At 41.5% G+C, this 24356-nt stretch overlaps 2 protein-coding genes across 2 annotated transcripts; both read right to left on the reverse strand.

Moving 5' to 3' along the window:
* Nucleotides 1-886: 886 nt before the first annotated feature.
* On the reverse strand, nt 887-8905 carry Mmp10 (matrix metallopeptidase 10). The gene is made up of 10 exons (XM_051199613.1): nt 8891-8905; nt 8092-8336; nt 7857-8005; nt 7339-7464; nt 5818-5982; nt 4725-4866; nt 3772-3905; nt 2910-3069; nt 2263-2366; nt 887-1083 (listed from the first exon to the last, which is right to left on the reverse strand). Exons 1-10 carry the CDS (start codon nt 8903-8905, stop codon nt 983-985), a joined length of 1341 nt encoding a protein of 446 aa, XP_051055570.1. The 3' UTR covers nt 887-982.
* Nucleotides 8906-13447: 4542 nt separating this feature from the next.
* LOC127232919 (interstitial collagenase A) lies at nt 13448-22306 on the reverse strand. Its single transcript, XM_051199245.1, has 9 exons — nt 22070-22306; nt 21826-21974; nt 21501-21626; nt 20450-20608; nt 20235-20352; nt 16281-16414; nt 14640-14802; nt 14084-14187; nt 13448-13725 (listed from the first exon to the last, which is right to left on the reverse strand). The coding sequence occupies exons 1-9, from the start codon at nt 22240-22242 to the stop codon at nt 13625-13627; spliced, it is 1227 nt and encodes a 408-aa protein (XP_051055202.1). The 5' UTR covers nt 22243-22306; the 3' UTR covers nt 13448-13624.
* Between the last annotated feature and the right edge of the window lie 2050 nt (nt 22307-24356).

Genomic DNA, 24356 nt, shown 5'->3' on the forward strand with positions numbered 1-24356 from the left:
AATCTTGTCTTGTTCAAGGGGCTGTAAGAGTAGATACTTTAATAATACCTATCATCTGTAGTTATATAATAATTTGTTTTTTGTTTGCTCGGTTTATCTCCCACCATTTCATATGAAAATCAATGATGCAGGGTTAAATGTATTTTTGACTCAGTCCTGTGCATTGCATCTACGACAACAATAGGCATTTCTGTGAATCAACAATAATGTACCTTGTATGGAATAAAACACTTTTGTGTCAATGCTGCTTTTCAATTAAGATATGTGTGCAAAATCATGTGACCCAGGAATGTCCAGAAACAAAAGTCTAACAAGACTGTTTTGATGAAGGAGTGAAGTTGTTATGAGAAATCCCTTCTCCATGACAGTCAGGAATCCCAATGAATAAATGAAGGTATGTCTAAACCTCCAAATTATTTTTGTGTGCCTACACCTTGGTTTGTAGGCTTCAGCATTCTAGAAGGCTCTTTACCCAGTCTTCAAGGCAACGACTGATGATCTCATTCCTCTTTAGGTACATAGAGAATACAATGTGTATGAGGCAAAAGTAAAGATTCTGTTGGTACAGAGGACAAGAGAGGGTATGTGATAGCCAGGTGGCTTCATCCATGGAGTATGACTCCATTGCCTCTACTGTACATTATCTTTCAGATGTTCAGTACTCAGCATGACTAATGCTCTGAGCAGGAATTACTCTAGGACACAAGGAATGGTCCAAAAATAAAGCTCTTTATTACATAATAGAATATGCATGGAGATGCATGCTCTCACCTGCTGAGATGAGAAGTTTTCTCTTCTGCAACACAAGTCAAGAGCAAGCCCAGGGTTCAGGGGATGCTCGCTAATAAAGATGCCTGCTAGTCTCATCTTCCCGAGCACGCAACAAAGCATACAGGAATAATTATTCATTCTGACATGTAATAAATTAGGTGAGAAACAATGAGACACATTGTCCAGTGTTTGTAAATATCTTCTGTGCCAGTCAGCACAGGAGCCAGCTGTTACTCTTCAGGGTGTGTGTCACTGTCCTGGCATTGGGGTCAAACTCAAACTGTGATGATCCACGGAAGAAATAAAAAAACCCTGCAAACACAGATGAGAAAATTGATGACACTTCCTTAAAGAAATTGAGTTTATGATATGAATAATTAAGAAAGAACAGAAGCTGATGCGACAGAGGATGAGTTAGGTGATGTCTGTCTGGCACCAAGCGGAATAATTTGCATGATTTTGACTCATTGATGAATCCTTACCAAAAATGTCTGCCAAACCAAACGAGGACAAACTGAAAATTAGGAAAGTGCTAGCATTTTTCCAAGGCAATGGCCCAATGAACAGCAGAGTGAGGATTCCATCCAGCATGCTAGAGCAACAGAATATACTACTACTAAACAGAGAATTCAAAGGGGGCTTTAATATTTAAGGGTTCTTCCCTTCTTTCCAACCTCCCTTGCCCAACGAGCTCTTAAATCACGGCATGGAAGGCAATGGACCAAAGGAAATGAGACAAATGATAAAACTCAGAGAGTCATTTTCTTCTTGTGTATATTATGGGCAAGCTGTTTTAATAACAACATCAGTAGTCTCATGATCATCATGACTGAAGTCTAGGAGATCCCCTAGATAAGTCTTCGGAGGGAGCAAGCAAATGCTTTGTTTTCCCATAAGCCCATTACCAGCAATAGAAGTTTGTCTTTTGAACATGTGAAAGGACAGTACTATTTATTTTCTACTGAACAATGTAAGTAATTTCAGACTCCGTCAGGAGCCCAGGCACAGTAGAGGGGACCGGAGACAAGGGCTGGTTGGGGATGGAATCAGCTTCCAGCCAACCTGGCTCACACTTGGTTGTCTCTTATATGACACAGAGGTATTGAAGATTATTCTGAGGATGTCCCAGTGTTATGGAGTGGAATCTTAACAATTGTTAAATAAAAACAGAATTTTAGACCCAATTTGCATCAATTACAAGTTGACATTTCAGGATTTGAGTAAAAATGACGTAAGGCAAATTATTTGAAAGCTTTTTGATTTCTCACTTCATTATTGACATTTTAACAACCTTATCAAGTCTTGACATCACATAAAATCAACCAACCTTGGTAAGTTTCAGTGAATATTATTTAAAAATTTATAGGCAAATGCTTATTGTGACATTTTTTTATAGTAAGATATGAATTAAAATAGCCCCACCTACACTTAACTGTGATGCCATAAAACACCCAAATGCCCCCATTGTTAATGACATGAAGTTCTTCCTACCAAATGCCTGAAACACAGCATCAACTTGTGGCTTGATTCCTGGAAAGTCGTCTTTTATCAGCCTGGGGAAGCCTTTATCCATAAGACCTCTCTTCTCATCAAATCTGCAGCAAGTAAAAGGAATTCAGATACACATCTTGACAAGTCTCATCTTACACATGGTGTGACATGGTGTGACATGGTGTGAACAGTTTAGTTCAGGGTCCTAGGACAAGTTTTCAAATTGTGCAGTGCTAAACATTTTTTTGGGGTTGTGTGTGGGAGGAAGATATAATAACAAGTGAACATCCTGTGATTGTAAGCATCTCTTGTTGAATAATGATGTCCTGAAACAAGGAAATCACGCTATAGTCTATAGAATTTCCACATATGTATCTAAGGTCTATTTTCTAAGCCTGGACATACAAAACTCAAGGATTGACCTGCCATAAATATATAAAATCTACATAAACATGATTAGTGACAATGGAGTGAGGGAGCAATGTGTCTGCATACACGGCCAGTAATGCACACCAGAAAAGCCCTTTCTGTCTGTGAAGTTGATCCACCAGGGAAGGTGGGAGGGAGGGAGGGAGGGAGGGAGGGAGGGAGGGAGGAAACTAACTTCCATAATTAGGCTTCAAGCCAAGTTTCCCACCATAGCTCACCTCCAGTATTTGTCCTCAACAAAGAAGTATGTGGTCTTCTTCTCCTCATCACTTACAGCTGCATCAATCTTCTTCACAGTGGGGGGGAAGCCGAGCTTGTGGAGTGCTTTTGGATAACCTGCTTGGACCTCATTCCCTCGGACTGCCCAGAACTGGTTTCCTGTTGAAATATTTCCCAAGAAAGTCTGTTTGAGTGAAACTAATTGGTTTTAGACATGAGAATAATAAATATGAAAGATGAAGTCTTGGTTTTTATTCCAACCCCTAACCCATGCTTATAGTTCATAGCTGGCGTTTTTTACAAATGTTTCCTGGCTGGGTGTGGTGATGAACACCTTTAACCTTGGCACTGGGGATTCAGAAGTAGGGGAATCTCTGAGTCCAGCTTTCTCCACACAGTAAGATTGAGATAAGCCAGAGCTATACAGTGAAACCTTGTTTCAAAAATAATACTTTCTGAATTGGGGGAAATGGTGAATGAACAAATAGATGAACAGATTCACTGCCCTTTCTGTGTCCATTTTTCTGTCCTTATTCTGTATTTCTATCTTCATTTATTCTGAGTTACCATAGCCAGCTCTAGGCCTTTCTCCCTTGGCCTCTTGTTCTACACTTCTTAGACTTCCCTCCTAAGGTTCCAACTTCTTAGACTTCCCTCCTAAGGTTCCAGCTTCTTAGACTTCCCTCCTAAGGTTCCCCTTGGTAAGTCAGACTTTTAAAATGCTTATTCCCAATCACCAATTCTCATCTACTCATCTTCCAATAAAACATCTAAGATTTAACAAATGGAGAAAACTCATACTTCAAAGGGTTTTACAGTAAACTTTATTTCAGCAAAGTCAAAAATTGGTACTGTTCTTACCTTTAAAGATGAAAACGCTATCTTTGCTATGAGCTTCATAGGCAGCATCTAAGTGTGAAGGAAGGGAGGGCCAAAATGTCGAAATCAAATGGACTTCAGGCTCGGGATTCCAGCGTGATATGCGCCAAAAGTATCTGTAATATATGAAAACTGCAACAGTCTTTCTCTTTAAAATAGTAACACAGAAGGGCACAGGCTTCTGGCCGACGACATTCAGCTGTCCACAGCAGTGCACTACATGTCCCACATGTGATCCCAGGTGATGGAAGCAGCCGGGGTGACACGGATGTCGTCAGCACCCTAGGAGCACCGTGTTCCAACAAGAACACCCAGCTCAACTCCACTCACAAGTGTGTAAAGTAGTATATACTTTATGACTCTGTTAATGTTTATAAGTGTTGTGTACCTTTTTAGATGCGAGCACCTTGGTAAAGTGGAGCAGAGCGGATTGGTATCAGTAGGAAGGAACACATAGGCAGGGGTCTGGGAGAGCAGAAATGGAAGGACCTTTTTCCTGCGCTACTCAAGAATTGTGCATGAGTGTTCATCATCTTTCCTAAAACGAGCTCATTGAAATAATAGCACTAGCTAGCAAGGATAATGATACTTGTGTGGCCCTAAAGATGGCTGGCACTTTTAGAAGTTCCATGACTTGTGATATATAAAGACTGAAAAATAAAAATAAGAGATCAAGTTCCCTTATTTTATGGATCTTATAGTCATCTCCTTGGAGCCTAGAAAGAATTGTCCACACTCTGGACAATTCCAAGAAGATCTTTAAAAATGCAATATATACCAGAGATGAATGATTTTGAAATATGCCAGAAATATGTCATAATCATATAAATTATATTTATTATATACATGCATTATATATATAACCCCAAGTTTATTTTCTTTTCTGAGCACTGAAGCAAAAGAGTAGCAAGGGAAATACAATGTTGTAGTCTAACCTGTCTTTAAAGAAGAGGACTTCCCCTCTCAGGGTGCTGACTGCATCAAAGGACAAAGCAGGATCACACTTTGGTGGGGTCTCAGGTCTTGGAGAGACAGAGGACATGGGTACCACTGTGGCATCAGAGGAGGCATGTGGTCCTGGAGGGAACAGGTTAGGGGAAGCAAATGTTGGAAGATCAGGGCTGCATCTAACAATTTACACACTCTCCAAACTTCTTCACTGCTGAGGGGGCACAGTAGGAGCCATCTTGTCCCCAGGTCCACGCCACACACTGCTTTCTGGCAATCTGACCCTCTGGCTTTCGCACCCAAAGCTCCCTCCCTAACAGTTCATCTATACTCCACAGCTCTTTGTAAATTACTGATTGCCCCAGCCTTAGAAGGACTTCTATTCAAGTCTCCGGATCTCCTGACAACCTGGATGTCATCTAGAGTAGCCATCACTCCAGGCTCCTAACATCAGGGAAGCAGAATATCATCCCATTCAGACAGGTCCATCTTCCTGCCTGCAAGTTCTGTTCCCCTTCTTACAGAGGCATAAACTCCCAGCAGGGTAGACTGACACATGTCCTTGTGGGCTCCCATTGCTGCTGATTTACCACATTTGAGATAGACTCAGTCTGTGGCCTTGGTCTGTGGGCAGACACTTTTAAAAGACTTGTATCTCATTTGGAGTAGGGACAGATTTTGATGATCCCTCCTGGAAGGCATCACCCTCCCTGTGGAATTGGGGGATGGTAAGGGAGGGGGTTGGGGGACATGGGAGGGAGGGAATGAGGGAGAGGGAACTGGGATCAATATGTAAAACAAGAAAAAAGTAAATATACATACATACATACATACATAAAGACTCCATCATTTTGTGGAGTTTTGGGCTTTGAAATTTGTTTAAGCACCAAGCCTACACTAGTTTCTGATGCTATCAATTTTATATTTCTTCTGGGTCATCAGGGCTGAGGTAAAGATGAACTTAGGATCAGCCATTCACACCTTACTGCTATTAATGACATGTACAGTGTTCTAAAAGAACACTGACAAGATCAAGCAAGCAAATAAAGAAGACTCTAGGCCTTTTGTCTCCGTGCTCACCATAGAGGGACTGAATGCCATCTATATCATCTTGAGAAAGCTGGAACTGGGCCGGGCTGGTGGAGAACCTGTAGACTGGGTACATCAGAGCTTCTTTTTTGTCCGAGTGGAAGAGACCCAGGGAGTGGCCAAGTTCGTGAGCAGCAACCAGGAATAAGTTGGTCCCTGTTTGAGAAAGCACAAACCTCAGGCAGGGTCTAGCAGTTACCATTCCACAGACACGCACACACTACTCCTGCCGACGGCACTGGGATCACATACTGCCTTCGCCTCATATGTCGGCTCACTGATTGGCATACTCCATCACATGACTTTCATGGTTAACGTGAAGTCAGTGTCATTAGCTGCTCTCTAGCATCATCTTGGTCAGAATGCTAGTTCACTCTTCCTGTATCAACAGTGGCAAGTCCTGTTTCCAAAAGAGATTTCTTTGGCAGGACCAAGATGAATCACACGCCAATGAAAACACATCTTTATCGTCTAGAAGTCAGAAACCATTGTTAAGATTTAGTAACAAAACTGGTTTTAACCACACTTTAAATCAACCACAAACTATTTATATAATCTTCAACCTCTTAAGTAACAAGACTATGGGGAATTTCATCACCATCATCAAATTTGATTGTTATAAAAATGTTCCCAAGAGAGAGCTTAATGGGAATAAATATATTCACAGTGCATCATATATGTTCATGAAACCATCAAAAACTAAATTTTGGAGGGAACCCACTTGCTAGCAATGGGCGCCGTACAAAGAGCACAGGTCCCAGTATAAACAGAAACATGTCCATTGCCTGTTTCTGTGGTGAACACAGCTGGACTCAGTTTCCTTGCACTATGAAAATTTCTGTTTGTGGAAGCAAAGGTTCAGGCAGTTAAAGGGGAGAAATATCGTTCATATCCCGTGGTAGTTCTGTAGACCTGCACAGTTAGTAAAGGCACCCTTCACATTAACCCACGGACACTTAGAAATCCAGACACCGTGAGTGTTTCAACAGTCTGTGTCCAAACTCCAAATGCTGTTTACGAATTTTAAGTAGAGTGCAGTTAATAGTAGCCACTGTGTTTGGACACCGTAAAGTTTTCCAGGAAAAGTTTGGGGAGGAGAAAGGCTTCCAAGTTAGCAAAGGTAGCATGTATATTTAAACAGAGCATCTTCCTTTAATTTCGGGCATTTTCTCCAAAGCATTGCATTTAAAAGGAAAAGAGGCAAATGAGAATTCGAAGGGCAACTTTCACGGTCTTAACTGGCACTCATTCAACACTACTCTTTTATCACTGGGTGGTAAACGGTACTAACAGCCTCTACGAGATCCTGAGTTGTGGAAATGACAGCTGATAGCACTTATTTGGTACTTGGTGGAGGCAAAAGACGAAGCAGTTTACAGTCTGTTAGTGATGAGATGGATAGAGCCTCCAGTTACCAACAGATAATCAGAAATGGAACATAACAGAACATTCCATTTGAGTCTTCCTCTAGACAAGTTATTCTTGGAAAACTAATATCTAAACTCACCCTACCTGATGGCCCCAGTGTCCATTTCTCATCCTCATCAAAGTGAACGTCTCCGTAAAACCCAGGTCCTGGTGGGTAGGCATGAGCCAGACTCTGTCCTGGTCCATCAAAAGGGTAAAAGTCTCCATGTTCTGATGGGAAACAAATTCATGGAAATGTAACTATAAGAGAGCACATTGGTGTCCCTCAAAGTCCTCATGTTAAAATATAATCTCCATGTGACAGGACCAAAAAGCAGCTCCTGTAGAAGATGCTCAGGGTGTGACGCTCTGTGATGGTTAATGCCCAGGTGAATGGAGCCAGGGGCCCTCTTGGACACTTCTGCTACAGGAGCAAACGCACGAGCTCCCTAAGAACAGACCCTCCACAAACTGAGTCTGCAGCCCCTTTATTTTGTATTTCTAATTTTTTGGAACTCCAAGCAATACCTTTGTGTTGTTTACAGATTTCCCAGTGTAAGGCATTTCATTTTAGTAGCCTGAACAGCTGGAACACCAGCTGAGTGATTATGCAACCGCATTACCTCCAGCTGCGAAGGAGATCATTATGTCAGCCTCTCCTTCCCAGCGCCTGGAGAACTTGAGTGGGGTCACCTCCTCCCAGACTTTCAACGCCTTCTCAATGGCAGAGTCCACACTCTCTTTCGGTAGATCTGGCGTATAATTCACAATCCTGCATGAGAAAAGTGGAAGAGGGCCATGTGTGGCGCGCGATGCCTCTGACAGCTTAACACTAGAAATGTTGGAGCCGTTCCTTACCTGTAGGTGAGGTGGTTTTCCTTCCACTTCGGTGAACCTGGAAAGGTGCTGAAGGCACCAACATCGGGGACGCCACACCTGGGCTTGAGCATCACATCCATAGTGCTGGAGTCCAGCTTCCCTGTCATCTCCAGCCCGAGGAACTTCTGCATTTCTTGGATTTTTTTGACAATGGGACTACTGTCCTTTCTTCTGAATACTTGTTCCTCATTTTTTTCAAAGTTGTAGTACTTTTCTAGATATTGCTAATGGAGTGACAAGTACAGTTTTAAAGCTGTGACTATGAATTTTAAACCATTTATACAAACATCAAAATCTATTTTAATTATAACCAATGTATTGAGACAAAAGTAGGTGTCACACCTAATTTGATTTTTTCACTAAGATGCCCCATTTTATTATTTCATTGCAATTTAATATGCTACCAGGGTAAGGAAACTGGAAAGTGTGTATGTGCATTAATTGAATATACCTAAGTTTCTCCCATCTCCATGATTAACATAGAGCTGCTAATGGCGAATGGTGTTAGGTAAACTCATTTTCTCACACATGAAAACTGAAGGCATGCATTATTCCTTGAAGTGGTAGAAGAAAGATAATTCAGAAGCAAGAGAGACTTCGTCCATTCCCCATTGTCTCTTCTCAGCTCGTTCCATTGCATTGCCATCCACGTTTCCTTGCCTCTCTCCTTCTCCGGAAGGATGGGGTTTCTACCTCTCTCTCTTTCCTATTTCCAACTTCTAATCAAGTCGTCTACTCCAGCTGGAAGGCCAAGGAGGCTCCGTCATGTGTTTCTTACCTGTGCAAGATCCATGCTCGGACGGCCTTGCTTCACTGCTCCATGCAGAGGATATGCTGAAGAGACTGGCAGGCACAACATCACCAGCATGAGCAGTGGCTCCATCCAGACAGCCGTTATTTTAAGAAGCGCTCCTTCTCTAGCTCCTGACTTCTATATCTTCGCCTTAGTGGCCACTCTTTTATAGGGAGTCGGTGTTTAGGTCACTAACGGCATGACTCACATGTGCGTTTATTTTTAATCTGAATGACTGCGTGCTCATTCACAAACACTCAGCATGAAGACAGAATAGCTTACATCAGTGAATCCCTCAACCTACTAAACTTGAAAGAATGCTTAATCTCAAGGAAGTGGCTTCTGTGTTTGTAAAGAGGAAAAGGAACTGACTGGAGAATTAATGTTTGTAGAATATTTAGATGTTTTGAAAACCGTGGTTTTTGTTTGTTTGGTTTTTTTTTTTTTTTTATACAACAAGCATTAGGCTCAAATACATGCAGGCAAGGAGTAAATAGATTAATAGGAAAAGATTCCAAATGTAACTATGAGGACGGCTATCTAGGCAGATAATGAATTTTTTTTGAGTCCTCGAGTGTAACAGGTATTACTGATTTTCAGATGGATTTACTGTCACTTGGGAGAGAAAGGACAGATGTACTGTGAGAAGACAGCCAGCACGGGGGAGGCAAGGTCCAGAGGTGGCGATCAGGTGTCCACAAGCGCCTGCTTCCTGAGGATGCCATCAGGCTTTGCTTCATGATGGCGGCCCCATAAAGACTTGTCGAATAGAAGTCAGTTAGTTTCATATTAGACGAAGATGCTCCCCCATCTCCTTTCTTGTCTTTGATTTTTAGTTTTCATCCTTTCCCTTCTTTCAAAGTACAAGTGATTGGGGTTTACAATGGAATTTCCAGTCCTTTCTCATTAAAAGAATTTTCATTAAACTGACTCTAGAGAAATGTCCAGAAACCTACAAGACTGACCCCCCAACTAACAATGTGAGCAACAGCAGAAAGGCTACCTTAAATGCCCTTCCCTGATAATGAGATTGATAACTAACTTATATGCCATCCTAGAGCCTTCATGCAGTAGCTGATGGAAACAGAAGCAGACACTCACAGCTAAACACTGAGCCGAACACCTGGAATCCAGTTGCAGAGAGGGAGGAGTGATAAGCAAAGGGGTCAAGACCAGGCTACAGAAACCCACAGAGACAGCTGACCTGAACAAGGGGGAGCTCATGGATCCCCAGACTGACAGCTGGGAAACCAGCATTGGACCAACTCAGACCCCCTGAACATGGGTCTCAGTTAGAAGGGCTGGGCAGTCTAAGGGACCACGGACAGTGGAACCAGGATGTATCTCTGGTGCACAAAAGAACTTTGGGAGCACATCCACCATGGAGGAAGACTCCCTTAGCCTAGAGGCAGGAGGGAAGGCCTAGTCCCTACTCCAAATGACTTGACAGATTTTGAAGATCCCTCCTGGAAGGCCTCACCTTCCCTGTGGAGTGGGGGGGGGGGGGTGGGACAGGGGGAGCATGGGAGGGAGAGGGAACTGGGATCGATATATAAAATAAGAAAAAATAATAAAAACAAAACAAAAAAGCATTTTCATTCCTTGCCTTGGTGAAGCTGAATGTTTTTCAAACATAGAAACGCTGCAGTAGTTAGTATGCCAAAATTAGCTCTTTAAAGACATATTTATTTTTACTTATGCATATGTGTACATGTTTCTCTGTGTATATGCCATGTGTGTTCAGGTGCCCTCAGAGGCTGGAAGCGGGAGTCAGATCCCTTGGAGTGGAGTTACCGGTGGTTGTCAGCTGCTCTGTGGGTGCTGGGGACTTGAACAGGTCTTCTGGAGGAGCAGCTCTTCGTTGCAAAGCTGTCCTTCCAGCCCCACAAGCTTGCTTCTTAATATAGAGGTTAGAGGGTGCCAACATGTTTGAAACACATTCTTCTTCCAGTGAAAGGAGAGTAACCCTACTCACATCTGAAGTTTGAAATCCAAATTAATGGGATAAAAACAAGTAAATAAAGGGGTGAACTTTTTAGTAGCATCTAGCTCCTTAGCAGAGGGAGGGCTGTCAGCTGAGACCTCCATAAATCAGGAGGCTCTGAGGCCTCCAAGCCACAGCTTGTGGGAGGGGTGCATGCCCTAGGCCAGCCAAGTCAGCTTGTGAGAGCCTAGGTGCTACCCAGAGACTAACCGAGCTGAAAATCAGAGGCGAAGATAACTGTTAGCAGAGTCAGACAAAGTCAGCAAGTGTACAATTTCATCACATGACTGCTTTTTCTATGGTGTGGGAAACATCACTGGCGGTGTTAGTTTTGATGTGTACTCCATGCTGGGAGCAAGCCCCTTTTCATTTCATTCTCATGGCTCATGTAGATAGAGCTTGTTGGCTGGGCATATTCCTAACAGCCCTGAGGTGCTGACTTGACAGGTTCTGAGATGCCTTAATGTTCGTTTGAGTCATACTTTTGTTGGTGTTGGCACACCCTGCTGATGGTTCCTGCGTGCCCGAGAGCTATGGCTGTGACTGTAGTTGACTAACCATGAAAGGACATGCCTCCCAAGAGGGATTTTGTTGGATAAAATTACTCCGCTTTAAGCCACCACACCTGGAGAAGATTAGGGCTATGGAGTCCTGACTGTTACCTATTAAATTCACTGAATATTTATGCAGTAAAGCAAGCAGTCATATTCAGTTCATTAAGGAAAGGTTCAATTCAGTCCGCAGAACAGAGCTCCTATCTGTGAGATCTCAAGTATGCACTCATCCTAATCTGCATTGTTATTATTGTTGTTACCTAAGAAGTTTGAGACTAGAATAATAAAAACAGGAACAAACTCAAAGCCATCTAGCTAACCTCAACTTACTTGAAAATAAAGGGTGGTTGTAATTGCAATTCCAGCATAGGGAAGGTGGTAGGAAATCTCTTGAGTTTCATTGGCCAACCTGCTCAGACTGTTCCAGTGAGTTCCAGGCCACTGAGAGATGCTGTCTCAAGAAGGAAGAAAAAAAAATAAGGAAAGAAAGAAAAAAGAAAGACGGATAGCATATAAAGAATGAAAACTTAGTTTTCTGTTTGTGGTGGTTTTGATAGGAATAGCCCCAATAGACTCCTGTGTATGGATGCTCAGCCCATAGGGAGGGCACCATTAGGAGGTGTGGCCTTTTTGCAGGAAGTGTGTTACTGTGGAGGCAGGCTTTGAGAGCTTAGAAGCTCAAGTCTGGTCACTGTGACATGGTTTCCTTCTGCTGCCTGCTTATTGAGATGTGGAATTCTCAGCTTCTCCAGCACCGTGTCTGCCTGGGTGCAGCCATGTCCCACCATGATGCTGATGGACTAAACGTCAGAAATTGTAAGCCACCCCAATGAAATATTATTCCTTTAGAAGAGTTGCAGTGGTGATGGTGTATCCTCAAAGCAACAGAAACCCTGAGACACTGTCTGACCCACACAGGCACGTGGACATGCACCTACACTCAGAAGTGCCTCAGACACCAATATGTCCCTTTCCTAATATATACTTTATAGTCTTGGGGAAAACTGCCCCCCCCCCGGCCTTCCTAAGGACCAGAGTCTAGTGCAAGGTGCTTCATTTCCATGCAACCAAGTTCCAGTCTCCCTGCACCTTTCTGACTGCTAACTCAACGCTGTGAGACTGAAGTTTTGATCTTTCTATCATATACTACGAAACATCATTGTGTGCACGATATGAGCTGCCAGGCAAACAGCACTTGGGAACAGCTTCTGGATTCCTTTTGGAATACCAAGTCCCATTTCAATAACTTCTTTCTTGTCTAGCCTTGTAGCCCTGCCACATACATCATAGCCCAGTATTTGGGACCCACTCTGAGCACTGTGCCTTGGTAGGTGACAATAATCAATAAGGACTAGCTGCCATAATGCCTGCGCTTATGAGGCATATTCTGTGCAGGTGAACTCCACAAGAGTACAGACATTTGAAAATCTTGGATAGACTAATTTCTCATGAGTATTTTTCATACTGTTTATTTTCCATTTCAAATTTGAAAGAAATAGCAATTATAAGCGAGGCTTTATAACCAGGTAGTAACGATGTAATGAAATAGAAAGCTTATAAAGCATTAGAGACAAAAGCAGCTTTAAGTATCAAATCTTTATTTTGTACAAGAAGCATCTCTTAGCTGGGCATGGTGGACATGCCTGTAATCCTCGCATTTGGCACCAGCAGCAGAAGATGAGTGAGTACAATGCCAGTCTGGGCTGTAAGATCTGTTTTAAAACCAGAGCCAAAGCACCAATGCATTCTCCTGGCATAGAGCTATTCATGTGTTCTAGAACTGCTTTTCTTCTGGGGAGAGCTTGTCTGCTGACCCTCCTCTCTTGAAAGAGAGGCCTAGGATTAATGTCATAGCCACGCACAGATGGCCTCCTTTAATAACTTATCAACCAGGAACGCAACCTTGTTTGACTGTCAGTCAGTTGTGGCACTAAGCTGTTTTAGTTCGTAACTATCGTGAACTGAAGTATGCAAGATGAGCTATAAAACATATAAAATATGAAATATAAAATATGAAAATATACAAGGTGAAATATAAACACAAGTGTACCTCATAGCTTTGTGTACCAACAATTCTAGAAAGTAAATACAATATAAAAATGCTTGGCTCTTCAGAAAAATATCTTCTTTTACATCATGAGACGTGTATTTTCATTGACTGGCAACAGGCTGCCAGTATCCTTAGCAGTTGAACCAGGTGTTAGATCCCCGGGTAGCATCAACCATTCTTGTCTGGAGGTTAAATCTGTGTTGAGTTGTTTGGTGGAAGAAATAAAAGTACCCTAGAAATAAAATGAAATATAGTTACTATATTATACATGCAGTTTCCAGATTTTAACTTAATCCTGAGTACTGCATGACTTCAGTATATGTATTTTTAACATTTGTATTTTAATTTACATGTACTTTTTTGTGGCTTTTCAAGACAGGGTTTCTCTATATAACAGTCTTGGTTATCCTAGAACTCATCAGACTGGCCTCGAACTCACAGAGATCTGCCTGTCTCTACATACTGAATGCTGGGATTAAAAGTGTGCACCATTACCACCTGCTACATTTCCATTTTTATATTTCTATAAAATAGCAATACTGTTACTTTTAGTATTGTAACAAATGGAGAAAATACGTTTATACTCTTACCATTTTTCTGGAAAACATCATCAACTTTATCACTAATTCCAGGGAAGTCCTCTGCTATTAATTTGGGATAACCTGGATCCATGGACCGTCTATATTCATCATACCTAATCAAAAAGTGGTTAGAGATATCAAGACCTTTGACCAAACATGCAGATTGCTTAAAATATTTATGGGAAATACATCAGCATGGATTGCATCCACATTTTTAATTCTTGAAATTAGAAAAGAATGAATTGGGTGAGGGAGGAAAAGTTGGGTATGTCAAAACATGCATAAGGTCCCTCTGAAGTCCAATGAACTACACAGATGCTCTCTTAAGGTAGAATGCTATGTGAATGGTTAAGTTTAGGCCAAAGTAGCTCAAGAAGTTGGATGCCCTTACTGTCCTATCTTTTCACAGCTCCAAACAGTTCCATAAGCTCACTGGATTCCCTTTTGGTCCACAAACTAATGGATGTTCAGTGGCTATAATCATTCACAAAAAAGGAAGTTGGCCAAGGCCATTTCTGTATTCAAAGGACTGGTCCCCCAGTGTTATTCAGATTTCAGGCTTTACCTCCAGTACCGGTCATCAACAAAGAAGTATGTCTTTCCAGTCTCTTCCTCACAGACAGCAGCATCAATGTTTGTCACATAGCTAGGGAAGCCAAAGAAGCTGTGGATGTCCACTGGGAATCCGCTCAGGACACTCTGTGTGCGAACAGCCCACACCTTATCGCCTGCCAATCAAAAGCCACAGATGAACTTCCTTGTATTTCCAGCTAAGCTCCATAGACTACAGCAGTATCCAGCTACAGACCGCAAACATCCAGGGAAGGCTCTGTGTTAAATGCTGATACTAGGATTCAATTTCAGACCAATTACATGAGTTTACCTTTTGTTTGTTTGATTGACTGGTTGATTATTGTGTTTTTGAGACAGAGTCTCACACTATAACATAGTCTGGTCTAGAATTCACTATGTAACCGTGCTGGGCCTCCAATTTGCAGCAATCCTCCTGCCTTAGCCTTTTACATGCTGGAAATAAATGTATGAGCCACCAGGCCTGGTTTGTATGTGTTTTTTTTTTTTTTTTTTTTTTTTTTTTTTTTTATTTCTTTCTAGGCCATTCTATTCTGTAACAAGCTTTGAGAGTTATCTTTTTTTGCCCTATTTTAGTTGAAGCTCCTTTCCAAAGCCAGATACTCAGACAAATACTTCTAAAGTACTAGGTTACCTCAGTGGTAAGGAAATTCAATGGCATCTTAAAAGGTAGATATGTAAATTTATGCAGATTCCAGAGTCTGTTTACAGTACCTAAGCAATATATCATAGGAAACTGATGTGTTCTGAAGGCAAGGTCACTCTTGTTCCCAAACATGCTTATTTTAGCTCACATGAAACGGTGCTTTGAAATGCTGTGTGTGCGAACTTCTATTTAATTTCACATAATAAAGGCTGGAGATATGCTTTTCCAGTCTGAGCTGCATTCGCTCCTAGACTCTTTGATCTCCCTGAATCACACAGATTCATTGAATTCCACGAGAGACTTTGATTCTCTCATACATTAATCTATGAATGAGTTGCCTGGAAAACTTAGTAAAGTTTAGATTCTCTCAAGGAAGGTTCACAGCAAGACTTGAGAGTCTGTTTTGTCTTTCGAGGCAGAATGTCATCAGGACAAGAGTACTGGGAGCTCGACTGATTTCACACACCCCTCCCCCCCCCCATATAGTGTGGCATCAAGGAAAGAGCCTTAGAATGAGAGTCAGAGGAACATGTTAGCACTTTCCAGGAGAATCAGGTTAGCAGTGTCTCATCTGCCTACCTGGTGAGAGCTGCCTTCTCTCCCAAGGGGATGGCTCACGTTAAAATGGGGTCTAGGAAACTGCATACACAAAAATGTTCTGTGTCATCCTTTGTTGAACTGGCTCGTGTCTCTCAATTTTATTTCTGACCACTCTCAGTGATACGAAGGAAGTTTAAAACACAGCGATCCTTTGCAAGTTCTTTAACAAGCCTAAATAGTTATATCGGATGCTAAATATTTGTATATTTATATATAACTCTTAACTAAGCTGATGGGCTCCCATTAACTTACTTCATGAGATTTAGATTTTTCAGAAGCACACTCAGTGAATATAGCTAACCATTGTATCTCACTCCAAAGCTAAATGAAAATCTCATTATAAAACAGAGAAACAATCAGAAACATTACCTTTGAAAAAGCGGACTTCATCGATCATACTAGCTTCATAAGCAGCATCAAGTTTACCTGGCAGATTTGGCCAGAGTATACCTATCAAATTGAGCTCAGGTTCTGGCATGAATCTGTTTACACGAATGTAGAACCTGATTTGAAAAGAAGAGAGAATACAGTGAGTCTCCCAACAGTCTCCACCCCGCTTTCCACTGGAGTGCTGCCATCAGCAAATGTCTACTGTCTCTCCAAAGGAGAGGCTGGACATGAAGGCTGCCATTCAATATGCTTGACAGAAATATTCATGCTGTGGCAAATCTTAAAAGTGACAATAATATATCATTTGGACACAAATGGCATAAACAAACTCAATAGAAGGAATAAAAGGTAGGGGATCCAGCTCAGTGGTAGAATTCTGGCCTGACATGTGTGAAGTCCTGGGTTTGAGTCTCAGTACTATCAACAGGTTTCAGGGAGGATGACAAACAACGTTTGATTTCTATTATTGTTAGTTCTAGTACAGTTACATGTTGGTCTTGTGATTAACAACCAATTTGTATGAGCTTTCAAAATGTAATTGCTTTGGTGAGCCATGGCTGTGGCACGTAACCAAATGCAACTCAATGTCCTGTACTCAGTGATGGTTGTGATCCCTGAGTATCTGAGGGTGTATGGATACTCCTATGGATGCCTAAACCTGTGAAAGGCTAAATGTTTTATATAGGGTATAATTTCTAACATATGATCTACGAGGCTATCACCTACAGGCCTCTTCAGTGCCACATCCAATCTTTCTACCTAGCCAGAAATTCCACATCCTTTGGGACAAGCCCTGTGAGTCTCACTGACCCTCTCCAACCAGTCAGATCTAGCCTGGGTCCCATACCCACAGTCCCAGCCTCTTCTGGCTACTCCTGCCTCAAACACAAAATTCTAGGCTTCTGCTATGATACCACCTTCCAATCCACATGCTCAACTGACACTACATCTAATGTTTCCATACAGCCAAATCTACCTACTGGGATTGGACCAGTAGGCACATCCTGTAATCAGTCCTGTGTCCTCTGAATATTCCTCCTAAACCATTTCCAAACTCTAGGCCCAACCTACTCACACATCTCTTCTGTCCCAACCTGCTCTGTCCACATCAGATTTAGAGCTATCAAAAGATGCCCACATGCCCAGATCTTATTGAAAATATACCAACAATAGAGAATGAAAACTCAAACCAGTATCTTCTTTTCAAAAGCCACCAGTCCTATAGAAATGTTTGCTAGTAAGAATAGCCTAGTAAGAATAGCCTGAAGGTACAGAATTTAAAAGAACAATCATAAACTTCATCAAAGAATAAAAAGAAGTTTAAAGAAGATACAAAGAAATGCCTCAATTAAATAAAAGATAAAGAACTTAAAGAGAATAAATGTCTGAGTGATACCCAAGGAAACACATACATAAAGTTGATGGAAAGGGCAAAGACAATCCAAAACTTAAGAATGAAATTCAATAAGGTGATAGAAACATTGAAAAGAACTCAAGCTGAAATGAAGATGGAATTGAAAACCCAAACTCAACTAGAAAATGCAAAGGAAAGCCAGGCAATTTTAATGAATTAAGTAGAAGCTAGGGTATCAGGACTCAAAGGAGAGGATCTAGAACTAATAAGCAAGGAATATAACGCAATTCAAAAAGTACACACAGGAAAGGAACATACGGGAAATTTGGGACACCATGAAAAAAAACAAAAGAAACAAACAAATAAACAAAAACAAAAACAAGCCTTTGAATTACAGGCACAGAATGAAAGGAGAACCCCAAGTCAACAGCATAGACCAGATCTTCAACAAGATCACAGAAGGAAACTTTCCCAAACCAAGGAAAAATCCTCCCATGCAGATACAAGAAGCACATAGACCACAGAATAGGCAAGATTAGAAAAAGAAAGTTCCCACAGTATATCATAGTTAAAATGCTAAGTAAACACACATATCAAAGGAAGTGTGCTGAAAGCTGCAAGAGAAAAGACACAAGTCACATATAAAGAGAACGTATTAGGTAATAGATTTCTCAATGGAAACTTGGAAAGCCAGAAGAGCCTAAAGTAGTGCATTCCAAATTCTAAAAACCATGACAGCTAGCATAGACTAACATACCCAGCAGAACTATCCACCACAACTGAAGGAACAAGAAAAACTGTCCACAATATTAATAGTCTAAATTTTTTCTATTCAGTAAGTCAAATCTAAAGAAAATACAGTATTTAGAGCTGAAGAAACTGCAAAATGAAGCCATAATTATTAATACATACTGTATCATTGAGAACACAAAAACAAGAATTAACATCATGAACACCATTAACACACATATTTCAATAATAACTTTAAATATCAGTGACTCTAATTTCCCAATCAAAAGACATGTTATAATCTCAAATACAAAAAATAATACATATAGTCTATGAACATCTTGTTATGCCTTAAATCATCTAAGTAATGCTATTTAAATGTCATTATACAATAAACTTTTAGTATAATATCAAGAAAACTCAGTACAAATGAAGTAAAAAATGTTGGTTAGCTTCATAGATCTGTGACTAATTGAATCCATAGATGTGGAGCACAGATACAGAATACAGACTCAACTCAAAACTAAACAGGCTTACCTACATCCTGGTTTCTTTCTTTCTTTTCTTTTCTTTTTCTTTTTCTTTTTTGGCCTTTTCAAGACAGAGTAATCCAAGCGAACTTCTAGGATTATGATCTTGAACTTGCTTTAAAGGTTATTGTTTGTTTGTTTTAGATTTACTCATTTTATTTTGTGTGCTCGGATGTTTTGCCTACATGTGTATCTGTGTACCGTGTGCTTGCCCAACGCCCACAGAGATTGTAAGCTGCCAGGTGGGTGCTGCAGATCCAACCCAGGACTTCTGCAAGAGTAACAAGTGCTCTGAACTTCTCAGCTGTCTCTCCAGCCCAGTGCTGAACTTCTGGAACTTCTGCCTCTTCCTTCCACTTGCTGAGATTACAGGTGTGTACCATCGTGTTCTGTGATGCTGTGAGTCTGTGCATGGCCTACCTAGTGAGCCACATTGGCAGCCTTTGAGATTTCCCTTAAGGCTGTTTCAAAGCTTCACATCACGCAGGATCCATCCTTATCTTTTATTCTCAAAAGTAGTAAAAGAGAGCCTAGAAAGCATTTGGAGCCAATATCTGGGCATGAGTGTAAATACAACCTAGCCAGATGCCACCTCTGCTCCACTCACTTTTCAGTGGTGAGTATCTGGGTGTGTATTATGTTGCCTGGATCTTTGGTAATCACTGTGGAGAGTAAGCCTGGTGTGTAGAAGAGGACCGGCATGCTTACAGGTCCGCACACTGACAGGGAATTTGAAGTTCTCTTTTCTGAGTGAGTTGTGCAGCATCCTAGCTACCCTTCTCTGCCTGAGGGAGAAGCTGAGGAACTCAAAAATCTCCTGGTAATGGCTATTTCCTTTCGCTTCCCTGAGCCTCCGGGGCCATAGAGACCCTTCAGGAGCAGAGCAATGCTGTGAAAAGAGTTAGAGGGCTACCTCATTGGCGTAATAGTTCATAAAAAGATGCACATGTATGAGAAAGTACTGCCATACTCATCAACACACAGACTGAGAGCTCGGACAGAGCTCTGAATAGGGGGTAGGAGACTGATATCTGCTCTGCCACTCATGAGCTCTGGGTAGCCAGAGTGCCTCTCTTTCCTGCCTAATTTTCAGATCCATAAAATGACATTAGATTTACCTGTTTTCACTACAGTGGTGATTTTTCTCAATCAACTGACCTAATCCATGTGGAACAAGTCATTATAAGTTGTAAAAAGAAAAGAAAAAAAACCATAATCACTTGTTACCACATAAGAACAAGCAATGGTAGGTTAATCCATGAGCCATGTTCATGGCCTACAACAGTGAATGTAGAGCCCAGAGAAAAACAAAGACCTTACCTGCCTTTAAAGAACATCACCTCTCCCCGAAATGTAGTTATAGCATCAAAGGTTAGACCACTATCACACGGTTGTGGTGTTGTCGCACCTGTTGGCTGGACGGGATTTGGGGAAGGTCCTAAGGCATATCAGAGACTTGGAGTTAGTTCCCATGGTTCCAGAAGCCCACCCAAAAGATGAAAGAGCCTTCGACAGCTAATGGATGCTTCACTCACCATATAAAGCCTGGATGCGGTTAATATCCTCCTGGTTTAGCACAAAGTCATCAGTGTACCATGTGTAGCTGGGGAACATTAGTGCCCCTATATCATGAGAATGTGTGAGTCCAAGGGAGTGGCCCAATTCGTGAACCGCAACATAGAACAAGTTGAAATCTGCAAGAACAAAGATCCGTTTCTAGTTACTAAAAATTGGATTGTTCTGAGGCATTTGTAAGGAAATAGTCTGCCAGGATAAGTGTTTATATCTTCTTAGTCCCTTTTTGAAACACACATATGTGTAAATACTGTCTTTTTCTGGTGGTGGGTCCAATAGATGGTGAGTCCAACGGAGATCTCACTGACCTAAAGTTCAGCTCATGTGAGTTCATATTAACAATGAGCTTGGATGAGTTCCTTTGCACAGGGGCAATGAAGCTCTAACAGTTTGTACATTTCTCCTTTCCAGAGCTGGTAAATGATTAGTGCTGGAAAAATTGGAAAGCACAAACCCATTTTTTTTTCTGGTTCAGTTTTCCAAGTTCAATACCAAATTTGTTAAGTTTGTTACCTCTTTCTTATTTAAAAAAAAAAAAAATTCCAGGTCGATGAATAAAGCATTCAAACCCTCAATATTTTCTTTCTCCTTCAAAGAAAAGTTGTTTACGTTTGCTCATTTGTTTTGTGTGTTATTGTATGTGTGTGTGTGTGTATGTGTTCATCGCTCAAGTGCAAGCACAGATTACCCAGAGGATGCCTGTGTGGAAGGCAGAGAACAACTCAGAGGGTACAGTTTCTCCTACCAAGGAATCAAACTGAATTTCAGGAGTTGCATCTCACCAGCCCTCAGAATTTCTTGAGAAGTTTTAGAGTGACCTATTTGCCACCAGGAAGATGACACATGGTCAGAGGTCACTTCTGCTTCATGTTTCTCAGTGTGCCACCAATTCTCTGAGTGATAATAGATTACCTACTCCCATTAATGCTTCCTGTCCATCAAATCAACCAGCCCTGCAATGAACTAGGAAGGGCCAGCGGAATTGAGGGGGAGCAGCACCGGTAGACTTACTTTCACTGGTGTCGGTCCAGTTCTCATCAAGATCGAAATGGACGTCACCCCCAATCCCTGGGCCTGGCTGGAAAGCATGAGCAAGGCCATAGTTAGGTCCATCGAAGGGGTTATTGTCGTCATGGTCTGCAAGAAACAAAATTCAATAGAAGGATCATTTGGATCTGATGTTGGTTAGTTCAGAGCTTTGCTGAGCAGTCAACAGACTTCCATGCAACGTGATGTTATTTTACTCCTCCACCCATAAATCAATAATGCTCTTTAACAAGCAACTGCCCTGAAAAACAGAGGAGGTTGAAGGGCAGGGTGAGGTTGCACAACTTACCTCCTCTGTAGAAAGCTAGCACAATGTCTCCCTCCTCGTCATAGACCCTGGTGAATGTTAGTGGTGTCACATCACTCCAGACTTGAAAGGCTTTCTGGATGGACTCTTCTACAACTGCTCTTGACAAATACGGTGTGTAGTTTAAAATGCTAAGGGAAAAATAAGATGGAGACACACTGGGTCTTGCTTCCTTCTACTCAAATGGCAGGCGATGACTTATTTTGACTCTGATGTATTTAGTTACCTGTATGTCAGGTCCCTTTTTGTCCAGCGCGGATTGTCGTAAGTGATAGAGTATGCTGTCACATCAGAAACCCCACACCTGGGCTTCCTCATCTCACTCAGGGTTTCAGGATCTGACTTTCCAGTCACTTTCAGCCCAAATAATTTCTGCATTTGTTTCAGCTTTGTAGCCATCAACTCCTTACTAGTCAGAGTGTCAACTGCTGGATCTTTCTTCAAGTTGTAGTAGTTTTCCAGGTATTTCTGATAAAATATAAAATGAATGAACCGCTAGATCTGGAGAGATGGCTCAGCAGTTAAGAGCACTTACTGCCTACAGAGAACCCAGACTCAGGAGATCTGAAGACCACTGTTGGCCTCTACCTGAGGTGGGCGGAGACATGGTACACTCACTCATACACTTAATTAAAAATACATAAATATTTAAAGTTATTGAAGCACTAAATGGAAATTGGTTCTCCTTTAAAAAAAAAAAAAAGTCTTGACGTTTTAACCAAACTAGAGAAATTTACTTTTCCTGCCATCATTATCCTCATTATTGCAGAGCAGAGGCCTCCCACCGTTAAGTACCGAGACTCCCGAAGCCTGGGTAGAACAAGATTTGTAGGTGAGGTTTGCACTCTGTTTCAAATCCACATTTTAGTGGGAGCTGCCTCTCCTTCCTTGAGTCCCCTCCCAACCAGAAAGGAGGTATCTAGACCTGGCTAGACACATTTTTGAGAAGGTTCCTTTTCTGACAAACACCATTTCTCTTGGAAGAAAATCAATCCATAATTGCCAGCATGCTATAACAGAAGGATGCAAAAGAAAGACTCGCATTGCCATCATACGTAATGTAGCGTCCATTACCCAGGCAGTCTCCTCATCTTGCTGGTATCCGTCTTGAAACACAGGAAAGGCATAAGAGCTGGTGCCCCAAAGAAGCAACAGCAAAGGAAGGCTAGGCATGGTGTCCCTTTTCTCTGGGCAGACCACCAATGGCTCCCTCCCATGCAGGAAACTCCATCTTTATATAGGGACTTCTTGCACTTCTAGAAAGCCAGAGGCTGTGTTACTTATGACTCACAACATCCTCTTCATCTGCAGCAAAGAGCCTGGGAAATCAAAACTGTGACCCCTAGCAGATTCTTTGGGCAGGTTTGGTGCCGTAATCCCAGTAATACATCAAAGAGGACATTGGGAAAAGAGATGTCCTTCGCCAATTAAATAAATGTTTTTTCCAATTCACGTCCATCGTTTTTTTTGAAAAGGCCAGGCCTGTTAAACACATAGACCCAGCATACTCCAATAGCATGCTCCAAGGCCGTGTGTGTGTGTGTGTGTGTGTGTGTGTGATATGTGTGTGTTATGTGTGTGTGGTGTGTGTATATATTGTGTGTATGTGATATACTTGGTGTGTGTGTGTGTATGATATGTGTGTGTTATGTGTGTGTGTGTGGTATGTATGTGTGTGGTGTGTGTGGTATGTATGTGTATGGTGTGTATGTATGTGTGTGTATGGTGTGTTTATAAGTTGTGTATATTGGGTGTATTTAGTGTGCGTGTGGTATTTGTGTGTGTGGTGTGGTATATATGTGTGTATGGTGTGTAGTGTATGTGTATGGTATGTATGGTATGCGTATATGGTATGCACAGTATATGTGTGTGGTATGTGTAATGTGTGTGTGTGGTATGTGTATATGTGTATATATGGTGTGTTTGTGGTATGTGTGTGTTATATGTGTATTGTGTGGTATGTGTTTTGGTATGCATAATATGTGTGTGGTATGTGTGTATAATATGTGTATATGTATGTATATGGAGTGTGTGTATGTGGTATGTATGTGTTTTATGTATATTGTGTGGTATGTGTAGTATGTGTGTATGGTGCGTGTAGTATGAGTATGTGGTGTGTGTGTATAGTCTGTGTGGTATGTGTATATGTATGTATAAGATGTGTGTGTGGTGTGTGTGTATGGTGCATGTGGTATGTGTGTGTGTGTGTAGTATTTGTGGTATGTGTATATGGTGTGTGCATGGTGTGTGTGGGTGGTGAGTATGTGTTATATGTGTATGTGTGTGGTGTGTGTAATATGTGTGTATGGTGTGTGTGGTGTGTATATGTTATATGAGTGAATGGTATTTGTAGTATGTATGTGTAGTGTGTGTGGCATGTGTGTGTATTAGGTGTGTGTGGTATGTGTGCATGTATATGTATGGTGTATGTGTGGGGTGTGTATGGGTGTATGGTGTATGGTATGTGGGGGGTGTATATTCACATGCCTGTATATATGTGCATAATTGAGCCA

The sequence above is a fragment of the Phodopus roborovskii genome, unplaced genomic scaffold (genome assembly GCF_943737965.1).
Source record: "Phodopus roborovskii unplaced genomic scaffold, PHOROB, whole genome shotgun sequence".
Taxonomy (NCBI): domain Eukaryota; kingdom Metazoa; phylum Chordata; class Mammalia; order Rodentia; family Cricetidae; genus Phodopus; species Phodopus roborovskii.